This window comes from Euwallacea fornicatus, chromosome 19 (genome assembly GCF_040115645.1).
Source record: "Euwallacea fornicatus isolate EFF26 chromosome 19, ASM4011564v1, whole genome shotgun sequence".
In the NCBI taxonomy this organism is placed as follows: domain Eukaryota; kingdom Metazoa; phylum Arthropoda; class Insecta; order Coleoptera; family Curculionidae; genus Euwallacea; species Euwallacea fornicatus.
The window spans coordinates 1,507,419-1,531,111 of NC_089559.1; the positions used below are offsets into that span (position 1 = coordinate 1,507,419).

General features: G+C 37.8%; 1 protein-coding gene across 4 annotated transcripts in view; it reads left to right on the forward strand.

Moving 5' to 3' along the window:
* Window positions 1-8,006: 8,006 nt before the first annotated feature.
* The window catches only part of mAChR-B (muscarinic acetylcholine receptor), a 45,259-nt gene continuing 29,572 nt past the window's right edge, over window positions 8,007-23,693 (forward strand). For 3 of the 4 annotated variants that reach the window (XM_066293594.1, XM_066293596.1, XM_066293597.1), the window contains exons 1-2: window positions 8,007-8,235; window positions 23,396-23,539. In XM_066293594.1, the coding sequence (XP_066149691.1) occupies window positions 23,448-23,539 (92 nt within the window). In that variant the 5' untranslated portion in view covers window positions 8,007-8,235; window positions 23,396-23,447. Of the gene's footprint in view, window positions 8,236-22,671; window positions 22,788-23,395; window positions 23,540-23,693 lie in introns of those variants that run through there. The other variant, XM_066293595.1, reaches the window with a different exon arrangement.

The following is a 23,693-nucleotide window of genomic DNA, read 5'->3' on the forward strand; positions in this document are numbered from 1 at the left end:
AAGTTTATCAACAGCTTCAGCTATCGAGGATAATGCTAAGTGGGCGACATCATACGTTAAAAAAGTATACGATGTGTCCCAGGACAGATGTAACAAGAGAACAAATCCACCAAAAATGTTTGAATTTTTAAACGAGGCTTGGGGGTTCAGTTCTCCTTGTTGTAACACTATGATGTGTAAAACAAAGGGTTGATTTCGTGTAATACAGGGTGTTTCATATGAAAATTGATAAAAACCATCCCCAATTAAGTGTTCTTATTTTTCAAGGTACGAAAAAACGCGATTAAAAAAAAGTTGTTGTGGAATGCAATCTTACATCTCCGCGCCAAATTTGAGGTATTATACAGGGTGTCCGGCAAGTCGATACAATAATTTTAGGGGGTGATAAAAACAATTGTTTTACCTGAATACTTGATAATGTCATCAAATACAAATTCTTCAAAAATTATGGCTATCCAGCACATTTGCGTTTTTAGCAAATATCTCCATTTTTAGTATCATTTTTAGTAGATAACGTTTTGGTGAATGCGCTGCTCGAGTACGTAAAAAGTTAATTTCTCTAATTTTTAAAATGTTTCTTAAGAATCTTTTCAGCATGACTGAAAGATTATTGCCTAAGGAAGTTTTTGAGAAATTTGAATAAACCTACACCTAAGCGTTTAAATTAAATCCATGTTTGAATTTGACTCTTCGCTTTTTTACAAGCTCGGAAGATCATGTTTATGTAGTTCTAACTAGGTAAAGAAGCCATTTTAGATTTTACCCTTTAAATAATTTAAACAATTATCTATAGGCAATAAAAAAGTTTAGTGAATTTTTGTGATTAAAAGGCTTGGTGTCCTTCTCTACCCTCCAACAATTGTGAAAGAGCACGGTTAAATTAAAAAAAATTAAAAACTGAATTATCAGGAAAACTGTAACACGTGGTATATAGGTATGTTTGGTTGAATCGATTCAGAATCACGTCAATCTATCACCCCCTAAAATTATTGTATCGACTTGCCGGACACCCTGTATATAGGTATTTTTCGAAAAAATTCAATTTCGCTTTGGTGAAAATTGGATCGCTCGAAAGGATCAATCGCTTAAGCGCTGAGATCTCCATACCTCTCAATATGGGACTTCTATTTATGGGGTCGACTCAGACGACTGGTTCATACAGAACCACTTCTGAACAATGCAGCAATATTGCAGCAAAAACGTGCAAATACCGTGAACTTTCCAACGTTAGAGCATGTTCAAAACAATTTTGAGGAATTGAGAAGAAGGATCGAAAGACGTGCGGATGTGGGTGGTTACTATCGTATAAACAATTACTACAAACTATTGCTAATTATTCGATTTATAAATCTGATGAGTCAAATTTGATATTCATTATTTCCTACAACGTTTTCACTGTGTTTTTTGTATGATTCAAAATAATTTTTTTTTTTGCAAAAAATACTTTTGCGTTCCCGAAATTTGATACGGAGATGTAATATCGCATTCTAAACAACTTTTTTTAGTCGACTTTTTTCCTATCTTGAAAAATAAGGGCACTGTTGAACGATATGCAGGGGTTCCTTCCTTGAGGTTGGAGGTACCACCCGCGAGTTATTGTACGAGAGTGTTGATACGCGAGCACTACCTCTGATACTTATCGGTTCGAAGAACCGATGTTATTCTCTTGATTGCGACGTACGAAGATCAACCGGAGGCCTATTTGGCTAGGCAAACACGTAGGATCTCCCGACAACCATGAAATTAGCACGACCCGTCAAATTATTGCGCTATTTATTAACTGATTCGTAAATAGTTATTACTAAACTTGATTGAAGCAAACACGAGATTGATTGATTGCGAGGCCGAGTATTAGTGCGAGTTGTGATTTGGTGGAGTATTCGAGGTGTTGAACCGTCAGCGACACTGGTCAGAGTAGTGACTATGACAACGAGAAGAAATGAATGATGATAAATCCCATCCTCTCCCAGCCCTTAAGTACTGGGAGATGATGGCCAACCGACATGGGCGTACTATTACTCGGGATGACTTTCCCTTGAAGAAGGCCCGTTATGCCCAGAACGACGGCCAATGAGCAGGTTATTCCGTGATCGGAACATTGCCGTCGTTCCGAACGACACGTGACGGTACCCCCAATTTCACCCACCGCCAAAGGTGACGATGGGGAATTCCGACACCCAAGAACCACGTCCGATGCACATTTATAACTCGCAATATAGTTTCTTTGGAAGAACACAAAGCCGAGGAATTTTGACGAATAAACCATTTGTGTTAACCATGACGGGTAGTGACATCTGGGAGGCAAGCAAATGCAAGATGTGCAGGGGCGTAGCTTTGGGGTTTACATCAACTACCAACGTATCAAGTTTTGGCCCCTCAAGTCTTAACAGACACTTTGTTGGTGGCGATTTCTACAAATCTGCGTATAAAACACCCTGTATAACACGGAATTAACTCATTTTTTGTGCACTATAGTTTTACAACGAGCCGAACTAAACCCCTAAACGTTATTCAAAAATTCAAAAATTTTTGGTCCATTTATCCTCGTTCTATCTATCCACGGACACGCTATATACATAGGAAATATGAATTACCACTTACTTCAGTGTCTTTAAATTAAAAAAATACGCGCTACTGATTTTCGTGAAAATAAAAGTAGTTACAAAAGGAAATTTGTTGTTGTTATTATTGTTATCGAAATCTGTTCCTTCAGTTTTACCTTTTGCTAGTGCAGTCTAATACTTCATTACAATATTTTTATTTATTATTTTCTTTGTTTCTCGTTAGTTTTAATTCACATTTCATTACGATGTCAACCCATAATGCGTTAAATCTTCTATTGTTTTATTTTCGTATTCAAATAGTTCTTAATAAGTTTGCATTTAACCACATACTTTTGTTACCATTAATACCCCTTTATAGACTGTCTTTACGTACCAAATTTCATTGAAATATCTCAAGCGGTTTCGGAAATATTCATCAAGTTCCATTTTTTTAAACTTGGCAACCCTGTATTTTCGCAACGGAGCATTTTTGGAACATAGTTTATATAACAAACTATCATTATTTTTTCGTGTAGAGTTCCACCTTGAAAAATCTGCACATGATTAAGCCACATCCTGTATATAGAAAACAGGGGCGTAGAATTGGGTTGACTACTCGATACGCCACGACTGGAAAATTTGGAAAGTAACTTGACCTTGTCTATTTCCTTGCGATTCGTGATTCCGACTAAGAACTTGGCACCCCATTGGTTACTATCGAATCAAGTTGATAATTTTCTCTGAAATAGAGAAAGGATGTATTATTAAGTAAAATTGCAGTGGCGTAGATGCATGTCCTTTCGGAAAAATATTTTCGAAATTTTTCTTTATCTACATATCGACCTCCTACCTGTGGAAATCGTTGATTCAGGTCTCAGGCGTCACAGATTTCTGCCAAATAATGTTGATACTTTTTAATTTAAAAAGATGGTGAAATTGCTTATAATCCCTGCGGCGTAGAATTAGTAGGTTTCAGAACTTGATAAGTCACTATTTGCTGTTTAATGAAATTGATATTTTTTTTTTTAAGTAGAGAGAGAATGAGACTATAGTCAAGCAGAATTCCAGTGGCGTACAATATATTCACTTAGAATAGCAAATCACTGTAATCTCATTGCAAACTGTCTATTGAAATTGCATAAAAATCGATCGATATTTCAGCGATGTCTACTGAATTTCTTTGAGATTGAAAATGTCTTTGAGACTCTTTCAATCCCGAGATATAAAAAATGAAATTGTTCGAGGCCGATTATATCAAGTTACTCAAACAACCACGAGCCTTCCATTGTAGTTACTGATTATCATCCAAAATTCCATTTTAACCCTCAGGTTGTATATACATCCACACTTCTCTTCGCTTTAGTTCAAAAATAGTTATTTTTTGCACTACTGCTGTTTTCTATTACCTCAGCACGGAGCGTTACCGAATCGAGGACATTATTTCGCATAGAAAAATGAAATGAAATATGAAATGATGGAAAATAATTGACGTGCCGCTACTGCGACTACTGGAATATAATTCGTTTCACTTGTATCTATTGAAATTTCCAATGCCGCAAGCTTTCAGCGGTCGAGCTTTTATGGGCTGAAATGCAGAGGTACTTCACTTTATTTCAAAAACGTATTATGTATAGTCAATGAACGAAACCGGAACGTCTTTGATTCCTCAAAACTCGCAGACTTAAATATGATGAATTTTGAAATCTCTTTTGTTTCTTATATCCGCGTTCAGAAGATGCTGATGGGGAATATGACGAGTCGCTCATGCAAAATATAATTACCTAATAACTGCGATGAACGTAATGACCGACCAATCCGGTGCCGTGCCCGAAGGGCCATAAGTGCAAAAAAAGCTGTTGATTATCACTCAAAATTTTGACACTTTTAGAGACAAAGCACACCACTGATATTAATGAATACCGAGATCTTATCGTTGCTATTTTTAAATGAAATATTTAAGGTTGCATCAACAGTAGATCAAAAAGATTAAACCGCAAAAGAAAAAATTTTCAAATACCTGTAAAAAATTTGCAGTCGCTATAAAACAATCGAGTACGTCACTGGTTGTCAGCAGCATTGAGAGCTTATAATTTTGCCAGCATTATTATGACGAAATGAGGATCGTGCTGAGAAGGAACTACCAAATCAATAAAATCTTCTTTTTTTTTCTGGAAAACGGTCTATCCCAATGAAATAAAAAAAAGACCTTTTTTTCTTAAAACTTTTTGCGATTCAGTAATTTAATTTCAAAAATTAAGAAATGTGACAAACAAAAAAGTTAAGGCAACATTTATGTAGGGGGCCCCTGGTATGCGACGCCCCTGACTAAAACGTGCAATATTAACGCAAAAAGTTTCTTATTCGCACTTATTAAAGCATATTGAAGTTCATAATTTTAGCGTAAATTGTTTCGAAAATATTGAAAAAACACCTTCAGGGATCCCCCTCCAAGGGGTTCTGGCCCCTTTAAGACGCAGTTTCTGTGGTATGTTTATTAGAATTTTTCTGTTATTTAAATTTCTAGAATCGCCTTCCAAAATGTTTCATCGTTATTTTGAAACACCCTATTTTTGGAATACTTGAGATTCTGAGGAGCTATCCAAGTACGCCACTGGTTTGCAGAAATATTGAGAGATCATTGCTTCCACCGTCGTAAATTGATAAATAAAGAGGCCTATCGGGAGGTGAAAAATTCAAAAGTGAAAAAATTGTTGTTTATCAGTGAAAATGTGGGAACTTCGTCGGATGTCCGAGTAATGAAACACACCGGTGATATTTATGAATATTGTTGTTTTCATTTTGTCGCAAAATTCAGGGTCGTAACAATGACACCCAGGGGCGTACCTAAGCGAAATTAAAAATCACTTAAAAATGTCATGGAGAAAGGTGTGATTTGCCATTCGTTGAGTTTTGAAAATTAGGCAAATACGTACGCCACTCTACATCGAAGCCGAGTTATTGCTGGATCCGCCACTGGCTTAGTTGATGATAATGGGGAATATGACTAGTCGGTTATGAAAGATAGACCTACCGGGGCTTTTGTCTGAATTTTTCCGGGTTACGTATAACACGGGCCTCGTGCCCTGCAACTCATCTTCCTTTTTTTGTCTGCACTATTTAAACATTTATGGATCCTTTTGGACTCTTAAATGAAGTTTCTGTCCCTTTTATGCAACCTCTAGGAGATGTTTCCATTCCGGCAAAGGCAATTTATGGGTGGTAAAGATAGGACGTCGTTTCAATAGAATAAGTAATATTTCCGAATGCAATCTAACTACAAGGGCTTTTCCTTAATCTAAGAAAAACAAATTGGGAACTTGACGTGTTCATAACAAAACGGAGTTTTTCGAAGGAACAACTCAAGACCCAACAGCGTGATTAAAAGCGCAGCCCCCCCAGGCTTGCTGCTTAGCAAAATATACTCTCGTACAAAGATGAAAAAATCCCTACTTTTTATGCCTGCAATCCTTTGTTCTTTGGGTGTGAAAGACTTTAAGTAAATTAAAAATGGTCTTTCTAATTTTGCTTTGTTTAAAGAACAAGGATTTAATAAGAAAAGGGCTTGTTTCTTGCTATTAAACAGAAGCAACCGAGAGCATGATTTGGAGATGGTCAGACAGGAAGAAGAAAATAGAAATAATATAATGAGTTTCGGATTAACCTAAATTGAACATCGAAAGAAACTCAAATGGACGCATGAATACTTTTCCAGGATCTGAAAGAGGAAAATTGCAAATTTTCCTCATTTTTCTCGATTTTTTTTTTGCTCATTTGGGTGTGAAAAGGGCACGGCCGGGATAAGATTCTTCCTACAATCTGAATATCTAGTAGTTTTAAAAAAACTTCAACGTCTCCCCGAGACGGTACGTCCTTATGATGCTTTAAGACAGGTATATGCAAAAATGTGTTTTATCGAGTTTTAACACCTTGTACCTTAATTTGTCTACACAAAACAACACTACAATAATTGTTTAAAATGTTGTCTTTGACTCTCGTGAGTTCTCCAATTCCGTGACTCCCCCTAGATCACCCGGTCTAACACTTAGACTTCTTTCAGTGGGGACATGTAAAGGATCTAGTATATGAAACGCCACTGGAGACAGAGCAAGACCTAATTGAATCATGTACGTCGTTTAAACCGGTGCAATGGAGATCAAGGGCGACATTTTGAACAATCACTGTATTGTAATTTTGTATAAATAAATTAAAATGAAACGCACTAAAACTCAATAAAAACATTTTTGCACGTAACCGCCTAAGACCGTCATAGGGCCGCAGCCCCTCGAGGAGACACTTGGGGACACTGGTTCTTATATTCAGAAGTCTTATGTTGTTGCACTGAACACGTCCTAGAAGTTTAATTCCATAATTCCGAAACACCCTGTGTACAGAGTGGTCCGCGGTAAGGCGTAACGTTATTTCGCACGAAGCTGCGCCATGGCGTACAGGAACCTGTTCAGGTTATGGGTGATTGCTTAACGAATGACATTAATGAGTTGAAGTTCGTTAAATTGACGAAAAGTTCTGCGATTCGGAGTTCAAAAATGTGACGTTTCAAAATTTGAAAAAATCCGACGCCTATCGGAGGTGTCCAGAGAAAACTGAAAGTGTGAAAAAAATCGTTCTGTCCCGAGCCTATTTAGTTCTTCTACGAGGTGACGATGTCACATTTCAAATCCGACGTTTCGATTTTCGTCATCCATCATTAACTTCGTTTTTCTTACGGACGCCACGTTGGATTTTTACATTTTTGAACTCCGCTGTTTCTTTATTACCATAATGTCTTATATGTCAAGGTTCAGTCTTACAATTTGATTCAAAATGTCACTGGACACACTGAAGGACACTCACGAATTCAGAAAAATCTAGATCTGTCACTGAGTTCCATAGGAAAATCCTCATAAGAATCAGCTTCTACTTTTTCCATGTATTGTTGGATAAACTAACTACAGGGAGAATATCAAAATGCAGAATCTCAAAAGCACCCTGTATATACAAAACAAAGATGGCCGCGCCTGTTTCGTCACTGTCAACCTTCGTTTCACAACAGTCGAGTCGGGTGTTGAGAAAACCGTTTTTCTCTAACTTGAATAATAAGTGAAATTTCCCACATTTATGATCTCTATCTGTATACAAGGGGCCAGCTCACAAATGCATGCGGCAAAGCAACTTTGTTGCACGCTCGTGGGTGCAGTAAATAACAACTGTATAGGGAAATAGCGCTCTTAGAGGCTCATTATGGGCGAGGGCATAATCGGCAGACCTCTGGATAAGGTGGTCAATTTTTTATTGAATATATAAGAGAACACCTTGAACTTTTGATGGATAAAATTTGTAGGAAGCAGGGGAGAAGGATACCTATACCTAGATAACCAAATCAGGGAAAACAAATCGCCTGCGATTCCAGATAAAGTGCCCCTGGCGCAGGCGTTCGCATCCTGGATTCAAAATCAGGACCATGGAAAGCGCTTCGCGTCTCACTTGTTGGGGGCTATCCGCGCTCAAAGTTTCGAAGCAGGTCCTTATCATCATCAGGAAGTTTTCGCGCTGGCGGAAGTTTTTATCTCTTCCATGGCATTTTGTTAATGGACAAAGCACTGTCTCTCCATAATGCAGTAATAATAATTACAGGACGGGAAGTGAGTGAAAACGCACGCTCTGAAATATGGCTGCAAAGCTGCGATCTCATCAAGTAAGTAAATTATCTTTAGCTCTAAGTTTTAGAGATTTCCATCAATTCTGTTAAGACAGATTTTAAATTGAAACCCTGGAAAACTGGCAGTTAAATACCTTTTGGGAACATGCTCAAGCTGACAAATAAGGGTGAAAAATAGGGCCGAAACTAATTTTTCCCAAGACACTTATTGGCACGAAAAGAAAAATTACACAAGTGCGTCGCAGTCGAGATATAATACATAACGGACAATTACTCATTGTCCGCACTATCAGATGGCGTCACGTAATGGACACTTATACAGTCATAGAACCGATCATAAAAATCAAAAGAAGAACGGCAATATGTAAATACTTTATCTACTAAGTATGGTAACAGTTATTACCCTAACAAGTGCGGAAAGACATATTTTGCCGCACGCTGATTGGAGTTTACCGAATGGCGCAAAGTAAATTCGGTTTTAGATTGATAGGTCTCAGGAAAATTTTTAGCGCTGCCGCATTGCTACCTCGATTTGCGTGTGGCAAAGCTCATTACTGCCCTCGTGCGGTAAAATGCAAATTTCAGCTTATAAGTGCATGCAACAGTCACTTTACCGCCTGCTATTAGAGATAATCTGGTGCATTATTGGATGTTGTAGTCACCTTTCCGTAGTCATTGTTACTAAAAGAAACTACTGATTCACAAAATAAAAAATAACTACTATATATAATTTCTTAATAATTAAAAATGTTATTTTTATCAGTCTAGTTGAACCAAACTTATTTCTATATAAATCGGTGATCTTGATGATCTTTCAAAATTTATGTACAAAAATGCCAACACATTTTGAAACTCCCTGTATATAATTCTCAAATGTGTACGACAATTCTCTTTTTTTTTGTGCTAACACGTAGCACTTGTCATGTGATGCAGCATAATTTCATATCCAAATGGACAAAAATCTCATAAAACTCGGAAAAATGGTATGGAATTTGGAACTTGGAATATATATATATAGGTGACGTAATACCATCTAGAAGATATACGCAGCTGGAAAATCGCAATTTAAAGAGGGTTTACCCTTTATTAAAGAGGTATATACCTGCACGAGTGGATGCTAATATCGTTTCCATTAAGCGACGGCCAAATCGGCTTTAAGCAGATTAACCCGATGATCCAATGAAACCCCCGAATTACCCAAAATTGTGTCTTGCCTGCCGGTGTACAAATTTGCTATATTAATGGAAAACCCTCTTGGCCATCTCGAAATTGGGCCAATGGAGCTCCTCAAACGAGTCAATTCGTTAAGGTAACGATAAAAATCCTTTTCGAAATCGGCGGTGTTGCCAGTACTTTTCCCGATATTTCTGAAAAACTGGAAACCCGTTTTTTCAATTTTTTTCTCATAAATGGGAAATGGCGTTAGAAATGAATTTGACCGAAACGTTCTTCAGAGCCCTTTCGGATTTTTTTTCAGTGTTGTCAGTTTTCTTCTATCGCACTACGTTTCCAAGGTATGAGGTGCTTTGTTAGTTGGCTTTTCTCGCGGCCTCCATATTTGATTGTAGCAAAAAACGTCAGTTTTTCAAGGATATTGAGAAAATTATTGGCAACATTGTCTAACTTTGCAGGCCGTGTTTTGGAGTTAGCGGAGAAAAATAATTTTAATAATAACAATAAATTAATTAAAAATGAGCTTTGATGTACGAAACGCGGCGCAAAAGTGAAATTTCGAATGAAGCTCTTCATAATAACTGAACACCCACCTGCACTTACAGTGTAAGTTTCGCAGCAACTGCGGTCGAAACTCAAATTCAATGAGAGTGAGAGAATCATTACATGAAATGAAATGGCGTAATCGGCCTATATACAAGGTGTCTCATAAAAAAAATTGCATAATTATAATTCAGTTATTTATGGACGGATTTTGATGAGCTAAAAACTAAATAATAAAGTTCAGACTACTAAATAATGCCAAAGTAGGTTTTTTTAAACTCGATTTTCTCCGCTTCAGATACCAACTTTAAAATATTAAGTAGAATTTCTTTTTCTTACATTTTTTGAAAAAAAAAAAAAACATTTTGCTCAATTTGACGATGTGTGGTGAATGTTAAGACAATTTTTAACCGAAAAAAAATTAAAATCTTGGATAATGTGAGTTATGCATCTATCTGTACTGATATGAGACTACCTGTGTTAGCTTGTGGTCGTCTGCATTTCTTATCCCGTTGTATTATCCTGTGCAAAAATACCTGGCGTCATGGACAAGTGGAGCTCGTTGGAGTGGAGAAGGGATAAGATAGAACCGCAGGCCCGTTCGCCGGACCTTTCTCCGCTGGATTTTTGGCTATGGGGCTAGTTTCGAGATAAAGCTTATATTACCCAACCAGGAAATATCGATATTTTAAGATAAAGAATTGTAAATGCTTGCCGGGAAATTCCGCCAAATGCTACTGTAAATGCTACGCATGGTGTAATAGGGAGATATCAGTTATATGTGCAACGTGGTGGTAGTCAATTCGAGCAATACCTATAGAAATAATATTTTTGTGAAAACTACGGAAAAATATGTTGTCAAATGCAGACGAAAAATCCTATTTGCAATATTTAAAACGTTGCATTAGTATTAAAAAAAAATCAATTGTGTCGGGTTAAAAACTGTTTTAACATTAAAAAATGTGAAAAAGGCCGCGTTCTATTTAAAATTCTGAAGTTGACACCCTGAACAGAAGAAGTTGAGTGTAAAAAAAAACAACTTTGATCTTATTTAGTAGTCTGACCGATATCATTTTGTTTGGTTTTTATTTCATGAAAATTCGTCCATAAATAATTGAGTTATAGCCGCGCTTGTTTTTCATGAGACAGCCTGTATAAGACGTACAGGGTGTTCGGATTTGGAATGTTTTGACAGGAAAATGCCATTTCCCGGCTGGATAGGGAAAAAAAGCTCGATTTTTGAGAAAATATCTCTGGCCAAATCGTATTTCGATATTTTTACAGTCCATCGCGCTAGAGGGCGTTTTTCAAATTTCGGTCGGTTTTTAAATTTCTCATAACTTTCTTTGTTCAGGGTAATGTTGAAGTAAAACAAAAACATTCTCAAGGCACTTTTCCGATGTGATCTCAGTGACGTGCTCACGTCTTTGGGTTTCTTCGCCATTGGTGAGTGTCTAATTCGCCAATTTGGCGGATCAAACTGTAAAAAAGTAATGCGACATCCACTTCTTCTAAATCGTAAAATATAACCATATTTTAAATTTGAAATTTTTGTGTTTTTATTAAAAAAAAACGCTAAAAAAATCCGATTTTAGCGAATTTTGTTGAATTCGTGTATGCTTGGCTGGTTATGATAACATTGAGCGTTAAAGTTGGTGATACAAAAGTGCATGGTGCTAATGTACCATACAATGTGTTATACTTACCATGCAACGCGATGTCTATTTGTCCCCCCTTTTTACCACATATCACCGGCAAATGCGTCAATGCCGCACCTGAACACGGTCCTTTTTTACAGTTTTGCCCCCCCTTTTCGGTAAGTCGGGCATTATGTTTGTAATCTCTATGTCTTTTATGACGTCACAAAATGACGCCCCAAGCCTCCAGGGAGGGGAACTAATACATGGCGGGCGTCCTTTTAAAACATTTGCCCAATTTGAGCAATTATTTGCTACGTCCAAACAGCTTATACCGGGTTATTCTAGATAAGCGGGACAACTAAATATCTTAAAATTGAGAAGATCTGAAAAAAAAAACGTTCGAATAAAACCTTCTTTATTTTTGGGGATTCAATCTTTTATGCTTTCCATTTTTTCCAAGGTCGTCTTCGCCATTCTTTGGAGTCGACATTGTTTTTTCAAAAGGAATACTCGATTTTTATCTTAAAATTCGAATTTTCTGCCAACAGGAAATAAGTTTTTAGTTGAAACATTTTTTTGGCGAAAGAGATTTTTCGTTAAAACAGACAAATCGAATTGAAAAATGTCTTTTTTTCGTAATAAAGGAAGTAAAGAAAGTCAATAAAATTTACTCTATAACAAATAAAAGTGTTAAAATGCCCTAATAAAGTTTAATGAAACTTTCGTTTTGTATCTATTATAGTATTATTACGAATTTTACCGCTTTCAGCAAAAAACGTTTCAAGTAAAAATGCTTTTGTTTTCAACAAAGAATTCGAATCTGGTAAAAAATTGGGTGCTTCATTTCAAAAAGCAAAATTGACCCCAAAAGAAGGGTGAAGATGGCCTCGAAAAAAATTCACAGCATAAAAGAAAACTCCTGAGAATAGAACGAACTTTATTACGATTACTCGAAAAATGTTTTTTTTGTAGATCTTCTCGACTTTGAGATATTTGCTTGTCCTATTTATCTAAAATCACCCGATAGATTTATTGCCCTAACGTCAATTCCACGCAGTGAGTTGAAGGTGACCGCTTTAGTTGGAGGATGGAGCATCGAGATTGACCTAAAATTTTCGAAGGCGCATGCGTGGCGCTTCGACGACGCTATGTTGCTTAAAAATTTAGTTTTCATTTACTGAATCTACATGAGCTATTCTCGCATTCTTATAGATATTTATAAGGGTTTTTACAGTTCTAGTTGCACCGGCGCTAAAGTTAATGGCGGCTCTAGTTTCAATAACGGCAGAGAAGAGAGAAACCATTGCAACTCTGAGGCCTAGCGAAATAGCCCATTTTTAAACCTGAACTGAAGTCCCGAAAAAGATTCTTTGATATTTACCCACTCTACTTGTTCGACTTTTTCATTGCTGCTAATATTTCTAAGAGTTTTCACTGTATCAGTAGAGCAGGGGAAACGATTCGGTAACGGCGCATTTTAAAAAAAGAAAACGAAACATCCGGACATAAAGAAAACGCGGCAAAGAAAAATTCAAAGATAAGGAAAGCAAACATCTTCCGGCAATTTTCCGCAATTTATTTCTGAGAAGCATGTAAAGTGTGCACGGGAATCTATACACTGTTTCCATTTTGTATGCGGTGTCGAAGAACGGTTTTATCTATAGGTATTAATCACGGAAATAGGGCGCGAATGACAGTTCTGGTTCCAATGGTAATATCGTTGAAGAACTGACGAAAAATGGAAATTGATCGAAGCTTAAGCTTGGTTCAAGATGGCGCCTGTTGGCTCAATTCTGCTATGAACTATATAAAGTGCTTTTCGTGCTATAAATTCGACAGAGCCCTTAAGGGGCATAAGGGCACCTATTTATCATTCGATTTCCCCTTGTGTTAGGTATAGTTCGTGGGTGAAAAAATTTCCCTTTTTCAAATTTGCTATCAATTTTTCCTTTTTTGCATGAAGGGTCGATTTAAAGTAAATATATCGGTACTTTTCTTTTATAAAGGATCGACTCTGTGGTTTGCGTATTTTTCACTTTTTGACCTGTTTTCCCCCCTCTGTACTACAAAGAAGTTGCCAATTTCCGCATTTTCCTCACGCCAGGGATCAGCCCAGAGACATAAATTATGTAGTTTAATTAAGTCACGCGTGAGACGAAGACAGAGACCACAGAAACTAAGACAGTGATACGGCGGTTTTGTTACCGCGAACATCAATTCCAACAATGGATTATCTGGCCTCGAGATCTCGTACACCGCCGCCTCCGGTATATTGTCTACAGCCCTTATTCATTTATGTCATAATACGCTATTTATGCCTGCCTACTAGCTCGAATCTATTCACCTATCGTAGATAGGTTAACATAATACGAACTCTCCAATAATGAACTTTTTAGGAAGAGGCTCTGATTGAACTACCACTATTTTATTTCAAGTTACTTCGTAACGCTTTTCTCAACATGGCGATTTAGGGCAATGTCAAACGTCAACGACAATTGGGGAATAAAAATTCGACAGATGTCAAAAAATTCGCTGTAACCTATCTTTCTTGTCAATGCCATATGTCGATGTTTACGTTGACAGTGGCAGATCGCGAATCTCTCTTTTTATGAAAATCATATTGTGATTTGTGATTCATCTCACGCATGACAAATTTCTGGATGACCTTTAGTGTCCCGCATCTATGCGACACGCAATAAATCATCAAGTCCATTAGTCAAAAATTTATAGTATATGTGATCCATATGTATGCTCTCTTAATTGCTTTGGTGCATCCCTTGGCAATTTTCGTTATTATTGGTCCGCCATGTTTCGTGTTTGATGAATAATGATGGCTACGAGGGTTTAAATTTACATAATAGTTAATAGGCAAATCTGGGATGTTGTCCTTCATGTTTCTTCTTGGACACTTAAGCTTTTTAGGATTAATACAAAGATTGTCAGAGAAAATGAAAAGCTTTTTCAAATTTCTAAAATTGATTCAGATCCCAGGAACTACGCCACTGATTGCTTTTAGATCGAGTTGATAATTTTTTCGTTTAAAAATTTAAATTCAGTCGCGCAAACTTTTATCTTATGAATAATGCTTTCTCTTGCCGATGCCAACAAAATAATTATTCTTGCATAAAATACGGTGGATTAGATTGGTTCGAAAGCATTCTCTTACGAGTATCTACAACTAAGCTTTGATCGGGGCTCGATACGCCATTATTGGCTGCCACATCAAGTTGACATTTTTTGCTTTGATATAAATAGGCGAAACTAATTCCGTATAAATACGCAGTAGCGTAGAGTGTTTTTCTTGAGTGAGCAAAAAAATTGTTGAAGCTTCTTGCTGTAGAAAATCGCTTTAATTCTGGTTCCACTACCCCGCTGTTTCTTGGGAAATTAGGTTTGGAAATAATTGAATTGAAATTTGGCAGAATCACAGTGGCGTAGAAAGTTCTTGCGTCATGGAGAAAATGTTTGAATACTTTCTGTTTTCACGTGTTAATTTTTTTTGTCAAAAATAAGCCATACTTTAGAACCTAGTGCGCCACTGTGTTCAGTCAAATCGCGTTAGTAATTTTCGGTCAGGCAGAGAGGGAATGGGATTATAATCAAGCAAAATCTGAGTGTCGTAGGACGCATTTTCTTAACTAAAAATGTTAGAACTTGTTAAATTTTCCCTTATGAATAATTATGTTGTTTGAATAACGTAGATCCTAAATTTTAGACACCCTGTACAATATCGATCGCCGAAACATTTTTAATGAAACTACTGAACCACGCTCAATAAACATTTTTAATGGTTTTTTTAGGTAGGTTTCTGCGTTTTATTAATTTTTCGCATCAGAAGTGCAAATGCTATTTTGTTTAGTTTTTAATGTTATTTTGGCCGATATTATCCAACAAAATTTTAGGAGTATGTAGACAAACATAGAAAGCACGAGAATATGAGAAATACGGGGTGTCCCATTAAAAAAATTGTTTGGTACCGTCACGCTTTTTTCAGGGCACAAGTGCGCCCTACATCAAAATCCTACCTTTAATAATAACTGATCCATAGAAGATGGGAGGTGAAGGGCGCCACCTGCTATATACCCCAATTTTTGTTGGAATGGGGATGGTATCGAATTGCTATACGGGAAATCTCAAAGTTGAAAGTATTTGATTTCAACGTTTTTTTTCGGCTTCTCCCGCAAATTTCTTGCTTTTTCAGACTTTCTAGGAGCCTCTCTCCCGTCGCCAGATCTCCCAACTTAATCCTCGCGTAGCATCCGTCAATTTTGGCGCCATTTTCAACCCAATTTCACTTCTTCCCTTCTGAGGGGATTTTCACGAACAGGTGTCAATGAATCGTAATAGCGTTTCCCATACGGAACGATGCAAATCTAGACCCCAGGGCTCCTCCGCGGTCTGATTGCTTCTTTCGCTATTTCCGATTCGGTAAACCCCCCTGCGTTGTCGAGGTTTCGCTGTGCACCCTTATTCCCCTCGACCTTTCCAGTAACAAGATTTTAACACCGCTCGAGCATTCCTTAATTGAATAGCGATTGGGCAGGATGCCCTTCTGCATTTTCAATTTCCATATTTTGTACGTTTGAACTTATTATTTGTGCCCTTGGGGCTGTCGTCATCATTAACTCGGCAAGCACCTTCTTCTCTTCATAGTCTCCGGCATAACGAGTGAAATGAAAATCGTAAAAACTCCCTTCAGGAATTTTCTTAAAGCAAAATTTCGTTTATCACATTTGTTGCGATTGCTAATTTCGCTCCCCAGCTCTAATAAGGCCATTCGCTTTTTGCGTCTTTTTCTGATATTTCGAAACATTCCGAAAGACGAAACCTTCGCCTGGGAACGTTTTTAATTTGATTCCTAAAGGGCAGACACTTCGACCTTTTCCTTTAGTTTTTGCACTCTAAATCAAAACAAGCGATATGACTTCGAGCTCTGAACGCATTCGTTCTTTAGCGAAAGACAATAGGTATGCAGGATCCAGAAGAGAGACATGATGATAATACATCGATGCTGTCGCCCTTATAAGGGATTCGTCCAAAAATAGAATTTGGCCCAATTTAAACATTTACGTGTTACGAGGACCCGATTTAATCCAAATGAAGCTTAAACAGATCGAGCCCTGGAAAATCAATCCGGATATTCGGTGTCGGTTTGAATCCTTCCGTATCGCGTATGTACCTGAGCCCAAGGGTATTACGTTAAACCCAAAAGGATATATATATGAATCATAATCATACTTCTTTTTTACACGGACGGAGGCTATGATTTTGTTTTTTCCTTTTTTTCTCTTATTCCATATGGAAACAACGTGTCCACATATGTAGAGATTGCCAGGACGATGGAATCGCACACTATTCTTAGTTGAAACTCACGGGGAATAACACTTATCCTTTACTAAGAGCTCACACGAAAATCCTCGATAACACTTAGAGGGTTTTCGTCCGAGCTCTTAGCAAATAGTGAATGTTATTCTCAGATAACTTTTTAACACTTCATAAGGTTTCGAGCCTGACGTCATTGCGATTTTAATCGATTACTATAGCTCCGTTCTTTCTCTATCTCAGTAAAAATTGTCGACTCCGTTTAAGAGGAAGAGGTGGTGTGCCGGCACCCAAATCCAGTAGTTTGCCAGCTGCACGAAGAAAGACACTTCGAAACACAAATATTTCATATAGTTTGGCCCTGAAACACAGCCGTTCTACGCCACTGTGACGATACTCGATTTCGGTCGAGCTCTCTCTCTATGGCAACGAATAATTACCACGTAAATTTGATAGGAACCAGTGATGTACCCATGGCTCCATCGAGGCTGCAAATCGCAAGGAAATGCACAATTTCAAACGATTGTCGACAAACGTATAATCTCTAACTTGTAGTCCAGCTTCTCGCCTATACAGAGAGTTGTGTGAATACGTGTCCAAACTTCAGGGAGGGATTCCTTGGGTGATTCTACGACGAAAAGTTTATGTAAACATAAACCCCGTAATGCTTCGTTTTCAAAATACGGGGTGTCAAACTTTTCATGGGAAATCGTTTTTGCCTGAAAACTTTAATGACCTTTTGGTCGATGTTGCTGAAATCTGGCAATGTTATTTACGGTTATTACCGTTATCTATGCTCCACTGACTCAGTGATGGCGCATTGAGCCTCTAAAAACCCCACTTGATGCGATAAAAATTCGAGACACAACAAAATCCTATATTTAGTTACTTGTTGCCGAAGAGATGTAAAAGTTTTTAAAAAGCCGCTGGTGGATGAATAACAATAATAACCATAAGCAACACTGCCGAATTTAGAAGGGTTATTACATTTTTTACGAAAGGAAGCGTTGTTAAGAATTGTTTGACACTCTTCAAAGCTGGATAGTTTAAAAACGAAGCGTTACCGAACCTAAGTTTATATACACCTTTTGTCCTGGCATTTCTCAAAGAATCACCCCTTGAGGTTTGGCCACGCATTTGAATGCGATGATGGTTCCAGGAGTACCCGAATAAAAAAAAAATTAATGAATTAATAAAAATATTACATTTTTCTCAGCACGGTCTCCTTTAATAGAGACACTCTTCCCAGTTATGCCCCACGGTTTCTATACCTTATTTATAATTGGAAGCTTCAAACGTTTCAAAATAGGCATCGATCTCGGACTCCACCTCTTCATCGTTGGCAAATTTCTTTCCGTCCAGCCATCGCTTCAAATTTGGAAATAGCAAATAATCTGAGGGGGCTAAATCTTGCGAATATGGCGGATGAGAAAAAAGAGTTCGAAACCAAGCTGACTGATTTTGGCAATCGCGATGACGGAAGCGTGGACCGCTGCATTGTCTTGATGAAATATTACTTACTTTTTCCCTAAATGCGATCGCTTTTTCCTAATTTCGGCGCTCAAACCCCGCAATAAATTTGTATAACATTCTCCCGTTATTGTTTTTCCTTTAGGCAGATAATCGATAAAAACTATGCCCCCCGCCTCTCAGAAAACTGACACCATCACCTTTCCTACAGATGGAACGGTTTTGATCTTTTTCGGAGACGATCCTCCCCTTTGAGTCCATTGTGGTGACTACTTTTTCGTCTCACCTGTAAAATTATGGTCCCATGTTTCATCGATAGTTACGAATCTTCGCAAAAACTCGACTTTATTTACTGCGAAACTTTGTCAAACACTCCCTTGAAACATCCTCACAACGCTGTTTTGGTCATTTTGCGGGCAGCACTCTCTTATCCGCCAACTCTCGCAATTTCAGTACAATTTTGTAGATTGTCGCCACAACATCTGGAGTGGTCAGATCTGCAGCGTCATCGGGCCGAACACTTCGGGGTTCGCTTTGGCAGCTGGTGCGACCGCATTTAAACTCTGCCACCCCATTTTTCACGATTGTTAACGATGAAAGAGATTCCTCCAAAGCAGAATCTAATTCCGCATTAATGTTGGGTGAACTGAAACTTTCAAATGAAAGTTCCGAATCACATGTCGATGACCAATTTCTTCCATGTTCACTAAATCTCTAGGAGTGTTCACTAAAAACGGTTCCAAAACAAACACAAATCAACGGAGCACCCTCAAACCTTAGACATGAATTTTTTAAGGCCAAGTCTTTGTAATATGGGCAAATTTTAAACAAAAAATCGCCGTCTACGTGTCAGCTCGGGTGCTTCGGTTATTATTCTCATAGCATCCTGTATCTACACCAATGTGTGCACTGATTTGCGTGAAACGAAGACAACAATAGTGTACTCACTGCTACTGTCTTCCCAGTAGCAACAAGAAAACGTGTTAATTTTTTGAAGAAGCCAAGTTCCAAATACCTCAACTTTCAAGAATTCTGCGCCACTGTGTATTAAACAGTGTTAGTGCCATTGCGTTTCTGCAACAGCAAAAATGATCACCTTGACGTGGGTACAGACAGTGGCGTTGCAGCAGCAACGAAAGCTACGTGAAACAGCACTAAAAAAAGAGTCGCAAACAGTGGCGCACTATTTATCGCAAATATACAGGATTGAACAAAATTATAGCAACTTTTAAAAATATCAAATATTTTTGTTAACTTCATAAATGGTGAGCAGTTTATATTACGTTTTATATATGTTTGACTAAATAATTTTTATTGCTACATGCAGCAACATTGTAGACCTCGACAAAACAATGTTATCGACATATATAATTATTTTGCTGGACAAAAATGTAGCAACTTTTGGTATTTGAAGGTAAAACTCCATTGTGGCACAGATATCTTCAATAGTTTTGCTTAAAATTCAGTTACACCTAGTGGACGCTCATATTCAAACTGGGTGGTGGTAAAACAGTTTCTTGAGAAGTTAGAAGTATTATACTCAGACGTTATCAAAGTGGGGAGAAACAGTGTGAAATAGCTCGAAGTTCGTTATTAAAAAAATATATTGTATCGGGAATAATAAAAATATTTGGAGAAACGGGATCACTAAAACCTAAGAAAAATACTGAGAGGTCGAAAAAATACAACGAAAAGGAATGTGAGTCGATCAGTGAGATTGAGTAAAATAAATCAATTTTTGACGTCAACGTTAATTTTGAACGAATTATCCAGTTCTGGCCAACTAAATTTTAGTCCAAGAACAGTGAGGAGGAGGCTAGTGAGTGACGGACTGTTCGGACGCCGACCGAAAAAAAAGCCACTGCCTTCGAAGAAAAATATCAAGGCCCCAATAGAATGTGCTAAACAGCATCGTGACTGGAATCTCGAGTAATGGAAAAATGTAGTCTTCAGTGAGGAAACGAAATTTAATTTATTTACAAGTGACGGCACTTCCTATGTGAGACGCCCTGTGGGTAAAAGACTGAATAAAAAATATGTTTTGCTTGCTGTGAAACATGGTGATGGTTCCATACAAGTTTAGATACGTTTTTCCGGTCGATGGCATGGGTCCACTCTATAGAATTAATGAGATTATGGACAGATTTGTACGTAAAGATATTTCGCAAACCCAATTGGCTCCTTACATGGATGACGAGATGGTTCTGCACTCGATATTCCAGCAGGACAACGACCCAAAACACACTTCTAAACTCATAAAAAACTTTTTACGAGAAGAACAAGTTCATGTATTACATTGGCGCTCGCAGTCACCCAACTTAAACCTCATAGAAAACTTGTGGAATTATGTAGATTCTAAAATCCGTTCTAAAAATTACTCGAATTCGGATCAGCTTTTTAGTGCCCTTCAAGAAGCTTGGAACCCGATCGATGAACAATATGTTACCAATTTGTTACTTCCGATGCTAAAAAGATGTGACGAGGTTCTCAGTGAAAAGGGCTAAATGCCAAAATTGCAATATAATTTGTTAAATATTTTGTTTAAAAAGGATTTTTGAAAATTTGTTTTGTAGAGTTCCTACACTTTTGTCCAGAGGAAAAAAGGTTTTAATTTTTCCTATTTCCTTGTGCTGCTTAACTGGAGTTTCATTTTTATTATTATGTGGGTGACGCACTGAGAACACTTTACTAACATAAGTTATGACAAATTATTAATTTTCGAAAAATATTTTTGAACATTTTAAAAGTTGCTGAAATTTTGGCCACCACTGTATTCTAAAAGACAAAGTGCCTAATATCTCCGTGCGCAAGGAGAAGCGCACTACCTCGCTGATTTTTACCATTAAATCAGTACCGTTCATTGTCCATAAAAGACCCGAAGATTACCGGAATTTGACGAAAATTCCGGTGTACATCGATCGAAGTTAACGCCGCTGAAGCGCATTATTCGAGACAAAGTTTTCCACTTGTACCTACGCCACTGCGACTTAATTTGGCATTGGTCCCGCTCTGCATTAACAAGGATTGTTAATCGGACGTCGAAAAAAGCAGGGGCACACAGACAAATTTTTCTTATCGCATTTCCAATAACACGTTGTCCCCTAAATTTAAGCTGACAAATACAAATTTCCCCCAATGCAAATAGTAGGAAAGCAATGCATTATCTACTCAGCGTAATATAATATTTAAAGGACAAATAATCTGTCAAAATACTCAGTATGATTAATTGTGTTTGAGCTCGGATCCGGGATCTCTGGTCCTATTAGATTTTAAACCCATCATTAGGAACGTGGAAACTAAAAATAAGCATGGAAATCTACAGCCGGTTTAGCCGCAGGCACACTCGGAGAGTTCAATTACACCTACATCCGCCACTGACCGTGTGATGGGACCATCTGTAATTCGACAAATGTGTTTAACACTTGAGAATTAACCAACAAATCAAATAGACGGAAAAAGTTTAGGAAAACCGTTGGATGTTAAAAAGCCGCGATACGCCAATGGTTTTTATCATGCGTTTCAGCACGTTAGAAGTAAAGCTGCGCTGGATGAATTTTATGGTCACGGGCGGAAGACGTCTTGGCATAAGGCGCGATTTTAGTTCACCGATTTTTGAATATTTGCGGCAGTTTTGAGAAACAATGCGAGTACGCCGCTGGTTTTCAGAAATATCGAAATTTCCACTTGTGAAATGGCCCATTTTGAATGCGAATAAACTACAAGGAAAATTACATGTGGCGTTTACAGTCCGTTCGTTTCTGAAGTACCTAAAATTGAATAAACTATAAAAAGGTTTTAATGCGGTGTTATTACCAATTTTCACTGCTATAAAGGTCTCTCCTTTCAAGATAAATTCGAGCCCTTTCGCCTGCAAATCTCTACATAAAGCTCGTATTTTAATGAGTTTTTGTATATATTTTTTTCCCATCGGTGAAGGAGGAGAAATTTCCGAAGAGAAAATGAATTTTCTTTTACTGCCACATCAACAACATTATAATAATTATTTGTCTATCATTAGCAAACCTTTTCGGTTTTGCCGCACTAATTGCTGAGATATTAAAAATAAAAGGGTACTTAGGACTGGAGGACGTAATACACATGTAAAACCGTAAAAGGGAGACGGGTAATGCGCCTTCCGTTGCCTTAAACCGGCAATATGCCACTCGGCTACAAATAAGGACTTTAGTTCCTCCATTTGAGGCCTCAGGGCTTCGGTGAGATTGTCCCCGCATCTCGGCGTATCCATAAAACTACATAACCTGATTCTGGGATTTATATTTCTTCCAGAACGACGGGGGTTTTAAATTCGCCATCGGTCGTAGAAGGAAGTTTTACGGCTTTGATTCATTAGGAGTCAACAGACGAGGGAGAAAGCTGGAAACATACGATTTTGGATCAAGTTCCATGCCTTTGGGGGATTGCGGAAAAGTTTCTTGGAAGGTATAGGAAGAATTATTGGCAAAAGCATTTTTTCGTCATTAGCAAAACTCTCTCTTGAGCGACAACACGGAATTTGTAAATTATTCAATTCCCAATGTTTCACTAGAGCGAGGAAATTTATTACTCTCTAATCCGAAATTCAGGGGCGTATTAAGGAAGGACTGCGAAACTGAAAAGTTAGTTTTCAAGAATTAATTATTACACTGAAGAGATGCTATAACGCGTCCGATTTTACACCTAATGAATATTCTAAGGTTTCTGCAAAGAATTGAAATTCGTCACTCAACAACGTGGGGCACAACAGTAGCGCACTTAAAAAGGAAATAACTCCTTTTCTCGAATTTCATAAAATCCCCCTCTAATGTGTCCCCTAGTTTCGTTGGTCCCCTTAAACTGGAGGCCTGTATGCCGCCGTTTGCTGCTACATCCATTTTAAGTTACGTAAAAAATCAGAGACGTATCGGCGAATTAAAACTGAGATGAGATGTATCAGCTTTTTTTGGAGACGTTACGCCACTGTCATATTTAATTATCCAAAGAGCTCCCGAGGGTTTCAGGACTCGATACAATTCTGGAAGTGAGATTTTAACTGATCAACTTGATTTCAGAAGGATGATGCCTTAATATGACCTTCATTTGCCTCCCTGGTGAAGAGCGAGAATGAACAATTTCACCGAGGCCAGTTTCGAAGTTTTGGACCCGAACCGGACCACACCGATCTTCGCCATTGGTCCAGAATTCATCGCTCAATGGTAAGCAATTCAGTTCCTTAGTATGGCTTAGTTGAGGGTGTGCAAAAATAGCGCATTTTACATTTAATACGTCAACATTTCAGATCTAAGATAATCTTCTCTCAGACCTTAAGACCTCGAAAACTATGAGTGTGAGATACACTTATCCCACGAT